The 21,375-nt window shown below is 44.6% G+C and overlaps 1 protein-coding gene across 2 annotated transcripts in view; it reads left to right on the top strand.

Annotated features, from left to right (window-relative positions):
- Positions 1 to 8,871: 8,871 nt before the first annotated feature.
- Positions 8,872 to 21,375, top strand: part of Dpy19l1 (dpy-19 like C-mannosyltransferase 1) — a 100,559-nt gene continuing 88,055 nt past the window's right edge. For both annotated transcript variants that reach the window (XM_042280572.2, XM_076575900.1), the window contains exon 1: positions 8,872 to 9,247. In XM_042280572.2, the coding sequence (XP_042136506.2) occupies positions 8,956 to 9,247 (292 nt within the window). In that variant the 5' untranslated portion in view covers positions 8,872 to 8,955. The remainder of the gene's footprint in view (positions 9,248 to 21,375) is intronic.

The raw sequence follows: 21,375 nt of genomic DNA, 5'->3' as shown, positions 1-21,375 counted from the left end.
AAAGTGTCCAGTGTCATGGAGGAGGATGAGAGATCATCTTCTAGGGATGAGAGGCCTGGTGACATGTGTAGGTATAAAACATTAAGTGGACATTTTCTACACCTGCAATGGAGAAAGGGGTCAGAAAAATGTAAAAGGTAGCTATTAGAGTCTAGTTGGTGAGAGAACTGAGAATTCATAGGGATTCCTGCTGTGGGATGTTCTGTATGTTAAATGTGTTGCTCTGATTGGTTAATAAATAGAACACTGATTGGCCAGTAGCCAGGCAGGAAGTATAGGCAGGACAAGGAGAGAGGAGAAGTCTGGGAAGTGGAAGGCAGAGGAGAGAGACACTGGCAGCAGCCGCCATGACAAGGAAGATGTAAGGTACCAGTAAGCCATGAGCCACGTGGCAAAGTATAGACTAATAGAAATGGGTTAATTTAAGATAGAAGAACTAGATAGCAAGAAGCCTGCTGTGGCCATACAGTTTGTAAGCAATATAAGTCTCTGTGTGCTTACTTGGTTGGGTCTGAGCGGTTGCAGGATTGGCAGGTGAGAGAGATTTGTCCTGACCTTGGGCCAGGCAGGAAAGCTCTAGCTACAGGTTCCTACCTTCTAAGTTGTGGCATTTCCCTAGCATTCCTTAGCTGTGTGGGTGCAGATCTCAGAGCTGTGCAGTGAAATTTTGCCATGTGTGTGAGATGAAACCAAGCAGGGAAGGAAGGATTCTGCTAGAGTTGCAGTGGTGGGTCTGCCATTGACTCAGAATCAAAGACGATGGAATCACTAGATTGGATAACTTGTGTTGTACAACACAAAGGCAAAGGCAGATTAGGGTGGTTACAAGGTACAAAATGAGAGCATAAAACTGGGCAGACGAGAGGGATTTGGGATGCAGGCCCCAGGAGAAGGAAATGGAAGGAACTGTTTATCAGGAACTGAGAGGGAGGATAAGGTAGGGTTTGCTACAGTGAGTGAAGAGTGGAGAACAGAAGGGCAAGTACTACACATAAGGGTTCATAGAGTCTTTGCAGGAGGCAGAAAGGAATTCTGGGAAAGTACCATGGTGGATTGTGTGGAGCCTGCCATATGTTTTAGGGCAAGATCACAAACAAGGGCTGAGAGGGTTGGGTCAGACTGGATCTTGGAGTAAATGATGAAAAAAAAAAAAAACCATGGGGATATACCTGCGCATGTGCGAAGCTTCCAGACATTTCTCCTGGTACAACTTTCTATTGGTGTGACAAAATAACCTGAGATGACTTAAAAGAAGAGTACTTTCCAGACAGTGGTGGTACATGCCTTTAATCCCAGCACTTGGGAGGCAGAAGGATCTTTGTGAGTTTGAGATCAGCCTGATCTATAGAGTGAGTTCTAGGACAGCCAGAGCTACACAGAGAAACTCTGTCTCAACCCCCTCACCCCCTCAAGAAAAGGAGGAGGAGGAGAGGGGAGGAGGGAGGAGGAGGAGGAGGAGGAGGAGGAGGAGGAGGAGGAGGAGGAGGAGGAGGAGAAGAAGAAGAAGAAGAAGAAGAAGAAGAAGAAGAAGAAGAAGAAGAAGAAGAAGAAGAAGAAGAAGAAGACGACAAGAATTTTATTTTAGCCAAGGGGCATTTGGCTCAGTTGCTGCGAGGTGAGGTATATCGGAACATTGAGGTAGAAGCACACAGGGAACGGACCCACCCACCTTGTAGCCCTCAGGAAACAGAAGAAGGGCTAGGGATACCACTGTCTCCTTCAATGGTCATTTGGAGATATCTTTTGACTTACTTTGCTCCCTATTACCTATTTTCTATACCCAGCCCCTACCTCCTCAAGAGTTTACTTCCTCCTGATAGTGTCCCTAGCAGGGACTATGCCTTTAACACATGCGCTTTATGGGGGCATTTCAGATCCAAATTGTAACATTAGATACCTGACTCTGAAAGCTTCCTGTCCCATCTCACAATGCAAAATGCATTCAGCCCTTCTCCGAGAGTCACCGAAGTCTTAAAGTTTCTAGGATCACTCAAAATCCAACCCAAAGTCTCCTTTGAGATGTAAAGTAGACTCTTAGCTTTGAACAACTATAAATCTTTAAAAATCAGTTCTATACTTTCAACATACAATGGCACTGGGTAGACTCCTATTCCAAAGAGGAGGAATGGAATACCAATAGCACAGGACCAAACCCCAACAGGGAAATATCAGATTCTGTAGTGCCATGTCTAACATCCAGACCAAAGAGATTGTTTATGCTGGGGTGTGCTCATGTATATAAAGAGGCCAGAAGGATGCCAAGTTTCCCCTTCTATGCATCTTCCCTTTAGTCCCTTTGGTACAGATAAACAAAGAAAAACCCTCTTTAATAATAGTACACAACTCGTTCTTGGCTAATGCACAAAAGGGAACCTGACCAGAACAGAAATCCTCATCAGCTTATATGGTTTCATAGCCCCAAGTTATAATTTTGAGTTATTAAACTTGTTTCAAAGAGACAGATTCCAAAGCTTTGTTATTTGGAGTAATGGGGAGATTAAGCATGTAAAATATTTGTTGTAGTTATCTCCAGACACATCAGGGCTGCCTTTGCCAGGAGACATTACCCAGGTTTGTCCTGTCTGCCTGACAAAATTAGGCTCTTCCTGAGAAGGATGACATCAACTTATCATTCTTAGTTTCTTCCGTATTAACTTGAGTCATGATCTCTCATTGAATCTGAAGTTCATTTTTTTTGAATACTTGGGGTTTGTTGTTGCTGTTGTTGTTGTTGTTTATATGAGTGCTGGGGAATTAAATTCTGGTCCTCATTCTTGGGCAGCAGATACTTCACATGCTGAGCCATCTTCCCAGGGCTGTGGCCTGTGTTCCTGACACCTCTGTTACCCTGAACTGTCTGTCACAGCTGTGACTTCACTCAGTTTCATGGATTGCCTTCTCCCAGACTGCCTGTAGAAACCCTGACCCTGTCACGTACTCCATGATTCCTTGGCTTTTAAGAACTCTGTATGGACGCCTCCATTACCCCACAACTCATATTCACTATGCTCATAAAATCAGTCCAACTGGATAATGCCCTCTTGGACCACAGCCCCCATGTGTCCAGATGGCTGATTGTGCAGAAGCACATGCTTGGGGACCAGTGTCCTTCTCAAAGCAAAGGTTTATGAATGTATACTTTAAGCTTGGGCGTGTGGAACTTGCTGATCCCTGAGATGCCCTCAAACATATTTCCCTTCTCTCAGTGCAAAGCCCTTGGCTTCTTTTCAATGGCGTTAATGACTTCAAAAACCAGAATTTAACAAGCCACCATTTTGTTCAAATTGTGAGTTTTTCAAACACATTTTGCTCATGATTTTTAGTGTAAATCTGGCTAGACATAGTCAGCAATATCCATGCCAGTGTCTGCATGCTGTGGTGCCTAGAATTTTCCTCCACCATGTACACAAGTCCATCACTTTTTTAAAACTAACCATTTTACAAAGTCTCATGGCACAGGCAGAATATAGCCAAGCTCATTGCAGAGTGTCACAAACTTGACAGTTAGTTCCATTCTCAACACTTGATCTCCTTCTGAAGCTTGATCAGCACAGGCTTCCTTGTCTGCATCTGTACTGGGGTTCTGGATTTCTGAGCTGCCTCAGAACCACATGTTAATATTTACAGTATTTCAGGCTTTTTCTGACCTGTTGTCCAACTCCTTCCACAAGCTTGTTTCAAAGAATTATGAACTTTATGCTCAATGCAGGCCATATTAATGCCCCATTTTTGGACTTCCTTTGTTTATGTTGGTCAGCTTTCTGTTGTTACATAACCATCTGAGATAAACAAAGGAAGAAAGTTTTTATTTTGGTACACACTTTCAGAGATGTCATGACCATTTGTTTGGACTGTTCTGTGCCTGAGGCAAGGTTGAACATCAAAGAGTACATGATGGAGCAAAGCAGCTCATTTCAAGGCAGCCAGGAAACAGAAGTGGCAGGGGATGTATGCCAATGTTCCCTTCAATCATACCCCTACTTCCTAAGACTTCTATCATATCCCTACAGTTGGGAAATCAAGCCTTTAATCTGTGACCCTTGGGGAGGCAAGGATGCAATCCAATACAGACCTGTGCACTGGTAATAGGAGACTGACCATAGATTTTGAGAGAATTAGCCCTAATCTTCCTGTAGGCAAGTAAGAGGAAGGGCCGGGATTTGGCAAGGAGTTCACAGAGGCATGCTAGATGCTAGCAAGTTCTGGTCCAAAGAGACTAGAGGTCGACTCTTGTCTTCCGTTATTCCCAAGATGTCCATTAGTATGGATGAGTCTCAGCACTCTGGATGTTGTCCTATCTAGGTAGATCTGGGAGCACTCAAAGTCACACCATGGGTTGCACATTCTGAACATTTTATGGCCCATTTATAAGGTAACTCACTTAGTCCCTTCATTCCAAACAGGATTTCAGATAGTCATATTAAAACATGCTATCTGACAAATACAGATGAAGGGCTTCAGAAATATGCTTACCCTTGCTTATTTTGATTTGTCCACAGTCTAATCACACAAAATATATGCCTAGGCCAAATTTCACTCCCCTCCAAAAACTCCTCAATCATGTCAGTCATCATTTCTTGTTTTGAACTTAGTCCTTATGTTCTAAATAATACACTTTGTTGTGTGAGCATATTTTGTTCTATCTTATTTTGCCTCACCAATTAAACCTTAGGCTCTTCTGGGATAGAGATTTAGCATATGAATTTTTAATGTCTGTAATATGTGCTAAGGCACTTGGGACCTGGTAAGCCCTCAATAATTGGAATTACACTTTAGTTTAACAGACACGCTCCTCGGCAATAGAGTGATTGACTACACGCTATAACTAAGCCTAATAATGAACTCTCTAGGGAAAACTCATGGGAGTATGAATAGTTTAAATTACAAGGTCAGATTCAAGAAAGACACAAGAATAAATATACGAAAAGCAATAAACTAGCAATTTATGTATTTTTCTCCCCACTTTAAGAAAGTGCATAAAAACAAACACAATGACAGGTTAATGTTGGAGCTTTGCTGAAAGCCAGATGCTACACAGATGGACCTTTCTGTACCCATGCAGGCTTCAGTGAAGTGCCAGGATTGTTCTGGTTCCTCTCTTGGTAGAAGCAGCTGTTGAGCCAGGAAACCACTAGAGTCTGGAACTAACATTAGGGTACTTCTGTAAAATAGAGATCAAAGGATGTGGCTCAAGAGAATAAAAAATAAATACCAGAGATTCCACAGTTGTCTGTTACCTATAAGTAGGAAAATGAAGGGGAGCATTTGGGAGATCCAAATAAGAGCCTTTAAATGATAAAACAGAGGCCAGTTTCCAGCTCGGCCTTGCCTTGATCCCACTGACTTTCCTCATCACCCCGTTGATGTCTCCCTGGCACCCACACTGAAATGCCAATAAGTTTCACTCTCTGCATTACTCTTTGCATTAGGGTGTTATACTTTTAATCTTCGTTCTGTGTTTACTTCGGTAGGATATAACTCTACCACCACCCCTAAAGTGACACGCAAAGTGTTTTCAATATAAAGCTTTTATTTCAATGGGAAAAATATAGTTTTATAGTGAGAAAGGGATTGATTTCTGCTCAGGGATCAGATTTGGGATCCTTTCTTGAGTAGTAGTTCTTCCTGGTACCTGGTTGTTTGTCTTAGACTAGTATTTCTATACAGTCACAGTAAGAATTGTCTTTCTGGTATGTCATTAAAGCATAGAAAGGAAGCATAGTAAAAAACTGCAATATGAATGCTTAATTTAAATTCATTATAACCTTGTATCGATTGATAGGATCATGCACATATTATTTTATATTAATAGAATGTAGCTTTCAGTTTGAGTTTTTTTTTGGGGGGGGGTACTGTTCTTCAAATAGCCACCACTTTGCAGTAGGCACTGGTTTAAGGATACTGAGATGAATGAACTGTATTCTGGCTTTTCTGGATGTTATGAAGATTAAATCGAGGCTGGCATATCTCTGAAGATGCCATGTTCAGTGTATTACCTTCCCTGTGTGGAATATCCTCCCTTGGGGGAGGGGCAGGGCAGCAGGAGTGGCCTGATATTTTGTCTAGGCTTAATGATTCATGAAATGGACACTATCTTGTACAGTAAGGGAGCCAACAGTTCAGATCTGAGAAGCTTGACACCCAAAGAATTGAGGACCATTGAAGTCTAGGACAGCCCTTAATCCCTTGCCTCAGCATATCCTGGACTGTCAGCTGAAGTCTCTGGCCGGGCAAAGCATTCTCCTCTTCCTTATCATTATCCAGGGCTCTGGACACTTAACAGCTGCTTTGCCCAAGTCCCTTTGAACCTTCAGAGAGCAACATATAATTGCTAGAAACTCTACCCCTTCTTCCTTTTCCTTCCTCCCTCCCTCCCTCCCTCCCTCCCTCCCTCCCTCCCTCCCTCCCTCCCTCCCTCCCTCCCTCCCTCCCTCTTTCTTTCTTTCTTTCTTTCTTTCTTTCTTTCTTTCTTTCTTTCTTTCTTTCTTTCATTCAAGTTTTGAAAACCTGACAAACTTGTCAGATAGGTATTTTTATTCTCCTTATCACAGGATGGGACAACTGAGTTCAAAAAGTGAAGGGCATGAATAGGAGAGTCATGCCAGGCACAGAAGCAGGAACTTTGACCCAGTTCTAGATGGATCCCTTTGCAATTTTTTTTTTTTTTTGACAGAGCATTGCTATGCACAGGGTGGCTCCAAACCTGAGATGCATTTGCTTCACCTCGCCCCAAAGTATGTACCACATTGCAAGTATGTACCACAGTGCCTGTTAAAATGTTTAAACCAAAACCAAAGCCAAGCAAACCCCCCCCAATTGCTCACACACTGCCTTTGTTCAGGGTTGCTCATCACAGAAGAGGAACTAAGATCTACCCCAGACCTACATGGTCCCCCCTCTTCAAATCAGTGGAGCAAATTTTCAGCCAAGTTCTGAGTTGGGTCCTTGATGCAGTTCAAGAGGAGTAGGAAAAAGATTTGGTTTCTTCCAGAAACTCAAACCATGTGGAGAAGGTACAAGAGCTAGGGCCATCTTGTTACGGATGATTGTTCGATTATGCTGTTTCCTGCACTCATTCACTCATTTACTCAACAAGAAAGTCATCTGATAGACTGGTACCAGCTAAAGGGAAGTTGGTTTTTGTTTGTTTTTTGTTTTTTTCTTCCTTGCAAGTTCCCTTACAGAGCCCAGTATTTTTAGGAAGCAAGCACACAGAAACTTTTTTCTTTTTGTATACATTTTATTTGATTTTCCTAAAATATATTTTGATCACCCCTTCCAGAACCTTCCTACCCACCTAATTTTCTTTCCCCACTCCCTTAAAACAAAAGCACAAAAACAGAAATTAGAACAAAAGACCAGTATGACAAAAAAAAAGCCAAAACATTGTGAAACAAAATTTCAGAAAAACATAACCATAGTTTGTTTTCTGTTGACCAACTACTCCTGGGTATGAGGGCTGCCCTGGAGCGTAGCTGATATACCCAGTGACACTCCATTGGAGAAACTGATTGAGAGGCAGTCCTTAACCGAGAGACAAGCAATCCAATACCGTATCTCCATGTGTTTCCTAATTAATAAATTATGCTAATGATGACTTTATTGTTGTCTTTGGCAGACACTGGGTAAAGTTTCTTTTAATGTGGTGGTGATAAACTCATTTTCAACCCTAGAAATTACACCAGATTGACCGGATACCTTGTTTCACAACACAAGCCTTCTGTATGGCACTGTCAATCATGTTTTACAGAAGTGTCTTAAACAGTTGTTCCTTGTTTCAATACATATTTTAATATTCAAACTCAGGAAACTTACGAAGTGTAATACAGCGCTAAGTCCTTGCACAAAATCCGTTCTTTTTGCCTGAGTTAATGAATTCTGATATTAATAAAGTCGTGAGCAAGAGAAGTCACAGCCACCTGAAACTCCTGTAATTACAATGGAGAAAACCGGAACCATGTGACTTGATTTCCAAAATCCAGACTTCTTGGAACAAGCTCACTTGGATAGGAGCCAAAAAATCAGTCTCTCCTCTGCAATTCTCCAAGGCTTTGTGCAAAGAGCGCTGGGTGGAGGCAAGGAAGATTAACTTGGGGGTATATTCGGTCTTTTCTTTCCTTTTTTCCTTTAAACTTTCCCCGGGCTTCTTCATTTACCCCTACACTTGGCAATGAGGAGATTCGTTTTCAAGTCTTGCATCTTAGCAGTTTCCATACTTTCTAGTAAGGACGATAGGATGCAGCAGGGAAAAGTAACATGTTGATAACCCTTGCTGACAGCCCCTTTTCATTTATGCCTTTAGTTGGGGTTCCTATCTAGGCTTTTCAGTTCACACTCCGCTCCAACCCATCGGACACTATTTCAATACTCAGTCCGGCCCCGGCTTCTCCTCTGTGAACCAAAAAGCTTGCTGCTTGGAACAGCGAGGCCACACTTTACCCCGTTAGTTTCACGCACAAGCCTAACGCACAGAACTCCGGAGCTCACGCCCAGAGACCTTCCGTGGCCACCCGGTTCCATCCACGCGCGACCCGGGGCCACGCAGCCTCAGAGCCCGACCGCTTGCCCCCGAGGGCGCACGGCCGCTTCCGGGAGGTCGTCCACGCCGCTCCCCCGGCCGCTGGTCCCGCCCCGCTTGCAGCCCGCGCGTGCGCGCTTGCCGGCCCGCACGCGCCTGGGCGCGCGCGCTGGAGGGGCGGGGCCGCGCCGCTCACAGGTTGTCCCCGCCCCCGGCCCGCGGCGTTCCGCTGTCGCCGTGGCAACCCGAGAGCGGCAACGGCGGAGGCGCGCGAGTCCGGCGCCGCCTCCCGGCCGCCCAGCAGGAGGCAGCGGCCGCCCGGCCCGCGCTGTCCCCGCCTCCCGGCCCGCCCTCGCCGGCCGGAGTGAGCGACCGCCAGTCCGCGGATCCCGGCTCCTGTCCGGGCGCGCGCAGCTAGCGGGCGCGACTATGCTAAGATGGTCCTGCAGGCGCGGAGCAAACACCGGGACGCGGCTTCCAGGCCGCCCCGGCCGGCCCGCTCATCACCGCCGCCAGTGAGCGGGGCATCCGAGGTGGGCGCCGGGGAGCCGGGGCCGGAGCGCGCGCCGCCGTCGCCGGGGCGCAGAGGTGCGGCGGGCAGGAAGGGGCCCCGCGCGGAGACCGCTGCGCCCGCCCCGGACGGCCTCGCGGGCCGCCTGGCGGCCGGGCTACGCTGGGCGCTGGGCCTGCGGCGCGGGAGCGGCCGGACCTGGAGCACGCTGCTGCTAGGTGAGCCAGTTAGCAGCCCTCTCCGACTTTTCCCGGGACGCTCCTGCCTCCTCCCTGCTCCTCCCGCTCCTTCCGGGGGCCCAGCTCCGCTCACCCTCCGCCCCGCTGTCCACCCGGGCTTTTAAAAACATGGCCCGGAGATCATGAGCTGCTGGGCTGGCGGCGGGCGGGCTGGTCCGCGCGGAGGAGACCGGGCTAAAGCCTGCAGCGACAGTCCATGCACTCTTTGCCTCTGGCGTGGCCGCTATCTCGGAGGATGGCTTGTTTAGGAATGGGAGCGATTCCTGTAGCTCGAAACACTCAGGTTCCTGTCTTAGAAAGTTGCCAAACTTATAATTAAATTTTAGCGTGCTTTTTTCCTTCTTGGCCACAAACACTGAGGATGGCACTTCGTGGTTCTGTCACTTTCCAGGTTGTGTTGTGTTTTGGATGCTCCCTGCTGGCGTCTCTCTTCCTTCTGTCCATGCACCAAATGGATGGGTTGTAACTGTCTAAAAGAAATAAAGTTGAAGCCTTCACGTGTGGACCGCCTTCTGGGTTCGTTTTCTGATTGACTTCGTCTGATAGGGCAAGTTTATAGAAGTTTGGATTAGCAGGCCTAATTTTTTCCAAGTCCCTCATTAAGATCCTATAATGCTTTTGCCACAGTAGGCTTTGCCTATTGAATTATTTAGTTCCTGGTGATATTTTGTTACTATCTTTTCACTGTTCCTTAGTTGATCTTTAAGTGTTTGGGGGTGCTTCGAGCCTTGGAATTTGGAGTTAGATGAACCATACAGCAAAATCAGCCATCCTATGGGGATAACCTCTTAGTCACTGAAAGCCAGGCATGATTTTGTGTTTGTGGGTGCAAGAAGGCTGGCACTGTTACAAAGATATTTTCTCTTTTTATAGTTGGGCCAGGATTAGGCAAATTCATTATTTTCGTCATGCCTCCCTTCAGTAGCTAGCTTGAGAACCTGGCTGGTGTACAGGTTAAATTCACCTTGGGGAGGCAGCGTGGTACAGTGGATGAGGTTGAAGGCATTCAGAGCTAGTGCACAGAGCTTGAGTTTGGTTTATGTCTCACTTTGAGGGCTTTCTCTGTTACGTGGATAGCCCATGCCCTACTTACTCAGGGATGTCCTGAGGAGCAAAACTAAAAATTCGGTGGGCGATGCAGGTTTGTGTCTAAATCACTTAGCAGCATCAGTTCCTATTATAAAAGCAAGTGCATAATCCTGATTTCCAATCCCATGACAGAATAGATCTCCAGCTTTCATGAATGGCTAGGATAAACAACAATTGAAGTGAAGTAGTGGATGGATTGTTTTTATTTCAAGGAGAGACAATAATAGACTTTAAGTGAAACAATAATTGACTTTAAGTGATACTGCTTTTTTTCATATTTTATGGTGAGTTTCCTTTGGGTTTTCTTACATTGAATGGCTTTCATTTGGATTTAGTAATGCCCTTGCAGAAATAGTTTGTGCAGTATAGCATTTCTCTTGAGTTGCTCTTTTGACATTGTAAGTGGAAGCATGATGAACCACAGTCTTAGGTTTTCCCTGGACAGAGGTCACCAGGCATGTGGAGTTTGGAGGGACACCACAGTCTTTGTCCTCTTGGTTGAACATCTGCAGTGAGGCCACACAGCACCTGGAGAGAACGATCAGACCTGGTGTGCTTGGTTCAGTTCTGGCCCTGTACCCTCAAGACTACTGCTCAAGTAGTAGTGATTCCTTTCTTGAACCATGTTGCCAAAGCATCAGGAAGGCTGTCATCGGGCAGAGGGATTCCAGACATTTCTGTGTCTTCACAAGCTGCTTCATTTCCTCTGACTTTACCTTCCCAGAGTGGGTGAACTTTGTATTTCAGTGTGGAACTTTAAAATGGCTCCTTTGTCTTCCGTGTTGAGAGGCATTGCATATCACTTGTTGCTTGAATTAACTGCAATTGCTCGGCTTTATCAGCTACATATTAGGCTATGACAAAGTAGCTTTATTCCTGTTTAAGAATAAATATATTGGGCTATGACAAAGTAGCTTTATTACTCTTTAAGAATGAATATTCTTCACTTGAAACTCCATCATAGTGGCGCACGTTAGAACTGGTTAGTTTTTCTTCATGTGTGCTGGGCACTGATAAACCACTTAGCAAGGTTGTCCTCTCCACTGTTGAGCAGTGGTGACCTTTTAGTACGAATGTATGCTTTTCTTTTATATATTGATGTTACTACTTATTCAGTGGTGACAAAGAGGTCTTGAAATGTTTATTTCTGGGAGTTTCAATCTGGTTGCTCCCAGCTACCGGAGGCAGTGGGGGAGGGAGAACTTGAAACTATTTCTCAAACTTTCCTGACCACAGTAAATAATATACATTGCTTCTAAAGTGCTCCCACCTTGGAGAGTGTACCCTAGTACATAGATGTGGCTGCATAGATTTCCATGTTCAGGCAGGAAGCATTAGTAATTGAGTTGTTTTCAGAGTCATTAATAGGTTTGAGAAACCTACAAAATCTGTTAAGCTATTGAGGTACACTGAACAGTGGGAATGTATTCATCGGTGTGAGGTGAGGCTTGGAGAACCAAGGCTTTGTCAGGAGGTGTGTGTGCTCGGCTGTGCCGAGAGAGCCAAGGGCACCGGAGAGGAGCTACACAGTCTTTTCACACTCCAGCTTATAGTGCCTTCCACTGTCAGATCTGCTGAAGCAACTATAGCCTGGGGTCAAGGCAGAGAGGCGGAGAGTGGACACTAACTAGCAAAGACCAGTCAGTACTGCCTTTCAGTAAGCCCCCCCACCCTTTCCCTTTGTGCTGGTTGATTCCAGCTGTCAATTTGACACTGCTTTAGAATTACCTGTGAAGAGAGTGTTAGGAATTATCTAGATCTGGTTGGCCAGTAGAGGATTATCTTGGCTGTTGACTGAGGTAAGAAGACCCAGCCAGTTGTGGGCTGTACCATTCCATGCCTAGGCAGGTATCCTGAACAGTCTAAGAGCAGAGACAGCTGGTGAGAACAGGCAAGCAAAGATGAATCTGTGTGTTTGTTCTCTCTCTTCTCCCGACTATGAGCGTGGCACTTTCCCTTCTTGAGTTGACTGCTGTAGCCTGGGATCTGAAGTCACGTGGACCTCTCCCTCCCCTGTGCTGCTGTTTGTCGGGATATTTTATGATAGCAAGAGAACTGAACAAGGACTTCCTTACTGTCTCCTGCCTTTCTTTCCACGCCTGCTTCAAACTCCTTTGGTTTCTGAGCTACATATTTAGCTTTTTGACATTGGTTTGGGCCTGTGTAAGATGAGAGAGCTGGATTAGAACAGTGATTCTTTTGTGTTTTTTTTTGTTGTTGTTTGTTTTTGTTTTTGGTTTTTTTTTTTTTTGGAGACAGGGTCTCTGTGTAGCTTTGGTGCCTGTCCTGGATCTCGCTCTGTAGACCAGGCTGACCTCCAACTCACAGAGACCTGCCTGGTTCTGCCTCCCGAGTGCTGGGATTAAAGGTGTGCACCACCACCGCCCAGCTTAGAACAGAGGTTCTTAACCTGAGCTACACACTGGCAGTATCAGAAAACTTGAAACATCCCATGAACCACACATTAGACCACTTAATTGTGTGTCTAGGCCTGGGAATATGCCAGTGGGGAAGCACATTGGAGGAAGTGGATTTTAAATGCTGGGGATTGAGCTTCATGCATGCCAGCTAAGGCCTGTACAACCACTGAGCTTTCTAGAAGCAGATTGGCAACTTTGGGAAATGGAATTCCTTCATGGCTGCAGCCTACAGAAACTAAATGTATATCCCTCCTTTTATTTAATTTTTTTCATTTATTTACTCTGTGTGTATGTGTGTGTGTGTGTGTGTGTGTGTGTGTGTGTGTGTGTGTGTGTGTAGGCACACACATATGCATGTGCTTGTGCATGTACATGTGCCACAGTGTTTGTATGTTAGAGGAAAACTTTCAGTAATCATTTCTTTCCTACTGAGTGGGTGCCTGGGCCAGAGCTCAGGTTGGCAGGCCCGGTGGTAGGCACCTTTACCCACTCAGCCTTCTACTCTGCTCCACCCACTTCCTTGAAATGGTCACATGAACTATCCAATTGCTACAGTTTCTCTTAATCTCTATAGTGTCTTCAGAACTGGATCTGTCAGTTGCCACTGCTGATACAGCTACAGGCTTAGAGTCACCTGTATCCTGACCTTTATCAAAAGAAGGAAGAAAGCTGTGGTCATGGGAGAGGGCTCTGGTTCAGGGCTGAAAGTGAGAAATATTCCTATTGAACATGCATACCAAACATGGCTTATGAGAGCCTGGCACTAGCCAGGACACGGAGGAAGCCCGTGAAGGCAGAGAGTTGAGTCTGGGTACTGGGAACTGGGGTGGACCAGCAGGGGGTGAGGTGGTGGAAGCTGACCTGCATTGGAAGCCTGTTCCTGCTCTCCTCTAACGCCTCCCATTATTTCCTTATCTTTAAGATGGGGATGGTAGATGCTTTGGTTAGAGTACACGACTAAGTGAGATAATACATGTAAAATAGTACATCTGGTTCCTTTGTATTCCCCGATTTGAATGCCTGCTGTGCCAGGTGCATCCTGGGAAGAAGATGGACAAGAAACCTTTACTGCCTACTGCTGTGGAGTTTGCACTCTGGAAGTAAGAATAAATGACTAGTTCATTACACCTTGTAGTAAGTGCATCGGAGGAAAGGAAAGGGCTTCTGTGTTGGGGAACATGAAGCAAAATGAACAAAGGAGATCCCAAAGCCGGGGAATATCCACTTTAGTAAAGCCAAGAAAGGCTTTGGGAAGCGGCCTTGTAGTTGACCTTCGCCAGAGGGTGGAGAAGCGGTGGCATCTGTGTCAGCTGAGCCTGTGAGAGTTGTGTGGAGGAAGAGAGGATGGGTTCTTGATGCAGCCAAGGGCACGGGGGAGGAAGGAGCAGGTCTCACCCTATGAGGGGGGAACGGTGGCCTGCGGACCAGATGTGGAACAGGAGTGAGTTTATTTCTGTTGCAGTGGGAAGCCCCTGAGGAGTGTTGAGCAAGACAGGCCCATGCTTACATTTTAATTCTGAGAAATCTGTGCTTGGAAAATAAAGCAGGCCCTACCCCCAAGGTGGGTCTTGTCCAGGGCCTACAAGAGTCATTGGCTGTGGAGATGGCAGGAGGGAGTAGATTTCAGCTCCATTTTTTTTTTTTTTTTTTTTTTGTGGTAAAAACTGGTGGACCTTGGGGTGAATTGGCCTTGGTGTGAGGGGAAGCAGGGAGGTCTTCCTGGAGGAGACAAGGAGACTGTACAGATGAGGACCAGGGCAGGTTTGATGGAGAAGGGCAAGGATTGTATCTGAACACACGACTTGTGAGGTGTTTGTGGGGTATCCAGTTTGAAATGTCAGGTTGATGGTAGGACAAAAGAACAGTTGTGAGTGGAATAGAAAATGGTAAGTTTTCAGCAAGCAGGTGGTTTTCAGCATCAGGGTAAGTGACTTCCTTCCTATTCCACAAATAGCATCTTACGTTGGGGGAGGGGTCTCTTGCCCTGCCCTGCTTTGTACCCAATGCTGCAGATGCACTCATTTAACAGTAGACCGGGGTCTGACCATGACATCATAACTATTGTATTTACTAGAAGGGGGATCTGAGGTACATCAGAGCTTAGTAACTTAACTTATGCAAGGTCACCCCTGGAATTTTTAAGGTCAGGATTTGAACTCAAGTCCCATGTCTTCTGAGTTCATGTTCTTAGTTGCTATGCAGTGTTTCATCCTGTGAGCCTGTAGCAGGAGGACAGTTGGAGCCTCGCAGCAGCAGCTAGCTCTGAGAAACTGCAGCAGTTTCCTAGTAACATGTGTTTCTCCTGTTGTTCGAATCTTAGATGGTCTTTTGATAAAAAACCCAGAGCCAGATATCAGGGCGAAAGCTGAAAGATCAGAGAAGCAGAACAGCCAGCCACTAGTTCTTACCTCTACAAAATCCTCAGCCTAAAGAGAGCGAGTGCCTGTTTCCTCATGCCTTATATACCTTTCTCTGCCCTACCGTATTACCTCCTGGGATTAAAGGCGTGTGCTTCCCAAGCAAAGGCATGAGATCTCAAGTGGTGGGGTTAAAGGTGTGTGCTACCACTGCCCAAAGACCTCTATGTCTAATCTAGTGGCTGGCTGGCTGCTGATCCTCAGGCAAGTTTATTAGGGTACACAATACATCACCACCTCCCTTGTTTCTTTCTTCAGAAGGAAGGAAAAGGGATCTGATTGACAGATACCGGGATGAAGACTGGGAAGCAGGCAGAGTAGAGAGTGGTCTGTGACCGTAGAGAAGCTGAAGGGCCAAGCCCAGGGAGCGTTGTCCCCGTGCTGATCTCAGGCAAAAGCTTGGACACAGCCAGGCAAGCAGCTGTGACTGTGTGCTATGTTAATTACCAGAATCCCATCAAAGCCGGAGAAAAAGTCAGAAATTTGGGGTTTTGAAACCATTTTCCTACTTTCTAAACTAGGCTTCTGGTTAATTCTTAAGAATATTTATAATCACCTAAATATGCGTTATAATTAAAAAGGTGCTCTAAATAGGAAAGTCTCCGGGAATAAAGTGCTCGTGAGTACAGAGACTGCTTACAGTTAGCTTACTCCAGTTCTCGTCAGTGTAAGGCTGTGTTATTTACTTGTGATTTATTTTTTTGCCAATAGTAGGACATCAATACTGAAAGTAGATGGAATTTTAATTACACACACACACACACACACACACACACACACACACACACACACTCTTAGCTCTTGCTAAAGTCTAGTCATTTAAAGCCTTATCCTGCTAGATTGTATTAATCCTTAATGCATGTAAAGGTGTATTAATGTCTCTTGTAAGTTTAATTAATGACATTTGCATTTCATAGACTACAAAGCTTACTATTTACATATTTGGTTATAAATCTATGTTGGGGGCTCATCTTTTGCCACTAGCTATAATTTACCATTAGGACATTTCTTTTTTTTTTTTTTTTTTTTTTTTTTTTTTTTTTTTTTTTTGGTTTTTCGAGACAGGGTTTCTCTGTGTAGCTTTGCGCCTTTCCTGGAGCTCACTTGGTAGCCCAGGCTGGCCTCGAACTCACAGAGATCCGCCTGGCTCTGCCTCCCGAGTGCTGGGATTAAAGGCGTGCGCCACCACCGCCCGGCCCATTAGGACATTTCTAAGAAAGAATTTGTTAGTTTTCTTTAGTCCTTCATTCCATCTCTTACTAGTAATCAAAACTAGTAACAATTACATCCATTTCAAGATCCCCACCTTTAATCCCATGAAGAAATCACTCCTCTGTGGGTGATCTTTTATAATGCAATCAAGAGTCATTTAGTAAGAGTATATTTTTAAAGTAGAATTAATTTTGAGACTACATCAGTATACAACAGTTGTGGACCGTGCTTTAAAAATACTTTTTATTTTCTCAGCATTATCATGACTGAATGAAAAAAGAAATAGAAGGAGGACGTGGCTGCTCCTAAGGGGTTGAGGTTTTTTATTATAGTTGTAAGGGAGAATACAGGCAGAGGCAGAGGCGTCTGGGAGAGTCCACGATGGACATGACCAACAGACTAGACCTGGCTATTTGAGAAGAGGGAGGAAAGAGAGAGAGAGAGAAGGGCACCAGGAGCAGTGGCCAAGAGGGCAAGAGGCCAAAAGGTAAATAAAATAGGGGCTCATAATAAAATGGCTGGGTTATATAAGGAGAGCAGCTGGGGAAGTGTAGCCCAGCCCCTGGGCTGGAGAGTTCATGGTAGGAGGTGGGATATACCAGCCAGGATTTTATAACAATTCACATCTGCCCAGTTATGTGACTGCCCCGCCCTCATTCCCACTCTTCATAGTAATCGTGGCTCTGGCTTTGTTAACATGCTTACACAAGCCTCGTTGTGCTCCGTCGTTTTACATTAAATGTTAATGTAAATGAGTTAATGTAATAAGTTAAATGCTGTTTTTGGAAGACCTTGCTTTTCCATTCCTCACCCATCTTTGATATCTACAGAAATGTCCTAAGTATGTATAACTTAAATGTTACTGTTGAGGATTTTACCCATAGGGACATCATTCTTGAGTTCCCTGCATGTGCTTTGGGCTTGAAGCTAATTATTTGTTAGTCATGTTGATCAAATTGTAAGGGTTCAGATCTGAAGGCTTATACAACAGTCGAATGCACATCCGTGGGAAGAGGCCCTCACATGTCCTGAGTCCTGTCAATTCTTTAGAGAGAACAGAAGTTTCTCTTTCCGCTCATTCTGAGAATCATTCTGGTTCTGTACCCTCAGGTCTCTTCATGTGCTCCCATTTTCATTTTGACTTCATAATTAATTTTTTAAAAATGAACAAATTCTGAATTTAAAAAATCATAGTTGGTTGTTTGGCAGTGCTATTAAGTAAGATAGTTAATAAGTGTCATGATTTCTGAATCATTTAAGTTAAAAGATAAGCTAGATCTTGTGATACCCAGGGGCAGTTTGCAATTGGAAGGGGTTTCATTATCGTAACATTAGAGTGGCTTATCAGAAAATAAGCTTGTTAAAAATTACTAAAGACTCACAGTCTTTCTGCTTCCTCCTCCCCTGTGATCCGTGAGCCTTAGGTGAAGGACTTGTGTTGTAGACGTATGTTTCACTTGGCTCTGGGCACCAGCCACATGGTCACTTGATAATCTGCATTTGATTAGCTGTGATTTTCTGTAATGGTTTCCATCTGTTGCAAGGAAACATTTCTTTGATGAGGGGTGAGGACTACTTTTACCTTTGGGTGTAAGAATAACTAGTTAGAATATAGTTAGGGATTATGCTGATATAGTAAACGATGTTTGTAGGTTCTCCTTCAAGATCCACGACTTTGCTAGCCTTGGGAAGTTGGCTGGGTTTCTAGTCCCAGATGGCTTCCTCTTGTTGAGAGGGGCTGACGTCCAGTTAGCTGTTGTTTACCACCGAGACATCTGTGCCACTATTGCAGTCTAGGTATCGCTGCTGTGCCACGCTGGATATTGTTTTCGTTCAGAGGCATCAGAGCTGAATATGACTATTGGTTGCTTTCCTCTCTTGGAAGCTTGCATGGTGCCTTTGATACCATGAAAGCGAGTCTTGAGGGAGGAAGCTTTCAGCTCAGAAGCATCTTGGATCCTCCAGGTCTTGTGTCAGTCCTTACCATCATATCATATAAGTAACTTTATGTGGACCTAGAAGGTTGTATTTATATATTTAGGGGTGTGTGTGTGTGTGTGTGTGTGTGTGTGTGTGTGTGTGTGTGTGTGTGTGCATATCCTCACACCATGCTTGTCTTTGTGTCTCTTCCTATATTGAAGAGACCTGGGTTCCACACTTTCCCTACTGATTCACCAGGTTTTATGATTCCCCTCTGTGTGCTCAGAAGCACATTATTTGGTTGTATACTTTATTTATTTATTCTTTTTTTTTTTTTTGGTTTTTCGAGACAAGGTTTCTCTGTGCAGTTTTGCGCCGTTCCTGGAACTCGCTTTGGAGACCAGGCTGGCCTTGAACTCACAGAGATCCGCCTGGCTCTGCCTCCCGAGTGCTGGGACTAAAGGCGTGCGCCACCACCGCCCGGCTATTTATTTATTATTAAAACAGTAAAATGCGTTGTGTTTTGCCAATGAGAAGGAAGTAACTTTATGGAAATTATCAGTGCCGGTCCTGTTTGATTTGGAAATATTTGTGTTCACTTAAGGCTAAGACTTTTAAAGGAAGATGGAATTCACTACCTATAAACATGTCTTGTGTAATCATAAATTGCCTACTCTAGTATTTGTACATCAATTCATATTTGAAGTATATGCAAGCCGACTTTGTACGCTTTTCTGTTTAGAATCCCGGTCATGCTATCTGGGGTAGTGGCGTATACTTTCTGTGCTCTGTTGTTTCATATGTTCACTTTCGAACACAACCTTTTGTCTTTGACACTGTTGAGATTTCTAAGGTATTCCTCTGTATGTCACTTACTCTTCTGGCCGATGTGTTCAGTGTTTTCGTGTCCGAACCTGGAGTCAGGGAAACCTGAGCTCTCTTGCGGGGTTTGCTGAATCCTTGCTACATGAGACCTTGGGTCTTTTGGGGAAATAAAAGCCACAAGTTCTTTAGATGGACTCCTGGATCACTTTTGCTGATGAACAGACATTAGATACTATCATTATAATTAAGAGTGTCTAAGTTTTTTTCTCAGCCTTTGTCAATTTTCCCTCAATGCTAAATGGATTAGAAGACTAGAATTAACCAAAGTCATTCCTCAGCCTGCACCACTGTGACTTCCAGATCTTCCTAGAAGTGGTTTCTTTAAATCAGACTGCGAATTTTAAAAGCAGTTTTGCTTCTCATTTTGAGACTTAATGTCTTTATTAGTAAATTGAGCTTGTGCCTTCTTTTCCTATTTAAGATAGAGCATTCCCCCCTAGCCCCAAAGAGGGAAGAAATGAAATGGATCAAACCTATCAAGGCTTTGAAGTTGTGGAACAGGAAGATAAAAATGAAAATAGAAAATAGGCAGAAAATCACTGTTGCATTTCATTTCAGAGAGTATGAAGTCCCGTGCTAGTGGGAACCGCTGTGGGTCATACATTAAGCGCTGCGAGTTGAGATAACCAAACACCTCCCCACCTTATTCCATACTCTCTGCAAATGGGACTCAGCGGCTAAATCAGTGATGTCTTAGAAAACGTCAGTGTTCCTTCTTAGCAAGGTGTAGCTTGAGTTTTCCTGCCTTGCCCACAGTCAGGACAAATCTCTGTCATCCGCCAGTCCCACAGCCTCTCAGACCCAACCAAGTAAACACAGAGACTTCTATTGCTTACAAACTGTATGGCCGTGGCAGGCTTCTTGCTAATTGTTCTTATATCTTAAATTAACCCATTTCCACAAATCTATATCTTGCCACGTGGCTCGTGGCTTACCGGTATCTTTTCATGTTGCTTGTCAGGGTGGCGGCTCTAGCTACAGCAAGGGCTTTCTTGGAAGAAGGGAGTTTGAATTTTAACTCTTTTCCTTTCTTATTTCTTATTTGTGGCCACCAAGTTTTAACCGTTTCTCACTCAGAGTTACCTTTTGAATTTGTATTTCCATGTTCCCAATCCCTCTTTGTCACCACTCTCCAGGCCTCCGAATCTTACCTGAATGCATTGTCACTCTGGTCTTGTCCCTGGATTTGCTATCATAGCTACCACTTCTCAAAGTGTGAACTCTGTGAATCACTTGAGGGTTTGTTAATAATGTATGCCTTGGAGTCCCTGTACCTGTTGAATGAAGATCTTTGCAGAGAGAGCTGGGCCCAAGAATGCTGCAGTGTGGTGATGTGCTCCTCCCGTGGCTGTGCTCCAAGGCCACCTAGTAATGTGGAAGGCTGCCAGGGAATGATAGTGAGCTGTCTGTGTCTACCTCTGGCTTCTTAAATGTTGATTGTTGGCTGGGAGGCATGGTTATGGCCTGAGATTGAGCATATCCACCTAGCTGCCAGGTAATAATAAATCGGTGCTGGCTTCCAGGACACGTGGAGTACTAAGGGACCCGAGTACTCACAGTCAACCTTATAAAGAGCACCTAGCTTTTGCCCCAGGCATTCTGTGACAATCAGCCTTGATCAGACTCTCACAGTCCCTTGTTTGAATGGGAAGTGTCTCCCCTAAGCTTATTGTGGAACACTTCTTCCCTATTGGCGGTTGTGGGAGATTGCATTTTCCTCAGGAGGTGGGTCTAGCGAGAGGAAAATGGGTCGTTGTGGGATGGGCCTTGAGGTTCATAGCTCCCACAGCAGCCAGGTTCCAGCGGGCTCTCTCTACCTCTAGATGCATCATGTAATTAGCTGTCACTGTCCCAGCTTCCCACTGTGAAGAGCATAAACCATAAACCAACATAAATGCTTCCTTCCTCAGCTTGTTCCTCCACACATTTAATCACAGTAGTGAGAAAGGAACTAAACGTGTACAGTAGAAATTCCTAGAAATTCAGATGGATGACTCTTGGGCTAGTAATGTATATAGGACTAGTTAATAAAACTAACTAGTTTTATTTAGTTATTTAGCTGTTTTATTTATTTATATTATTTAATGTAGCTATTTTATTTTAATAAAGATGTCTAATTTTATTTAGTTCTACTGGGGATTCAAATGCAATACCAGGGTTTGGA

Source organism: Peromyscus maniculatus, chromosome 7, assembly GCF_049852395.1.
Source record: "Peromyscus maniculatus bairdii isolate BWxNUB_F1_BW_parent chromosome 7, HU_Pman_BW_mat_3.1, whole genome shotgun sequence".
Taxonomy (NCBI): Eukaryota; Metazoa; Chordata; class Mammalia; order Rodentia; family Cricetidae; genus Peromyscus; species Peromyscus maniculatus.
Note: the sequence above shows the minus strand (reverse complement) of the source record. Positions and strands in the feature narration are given on the sequence as shown.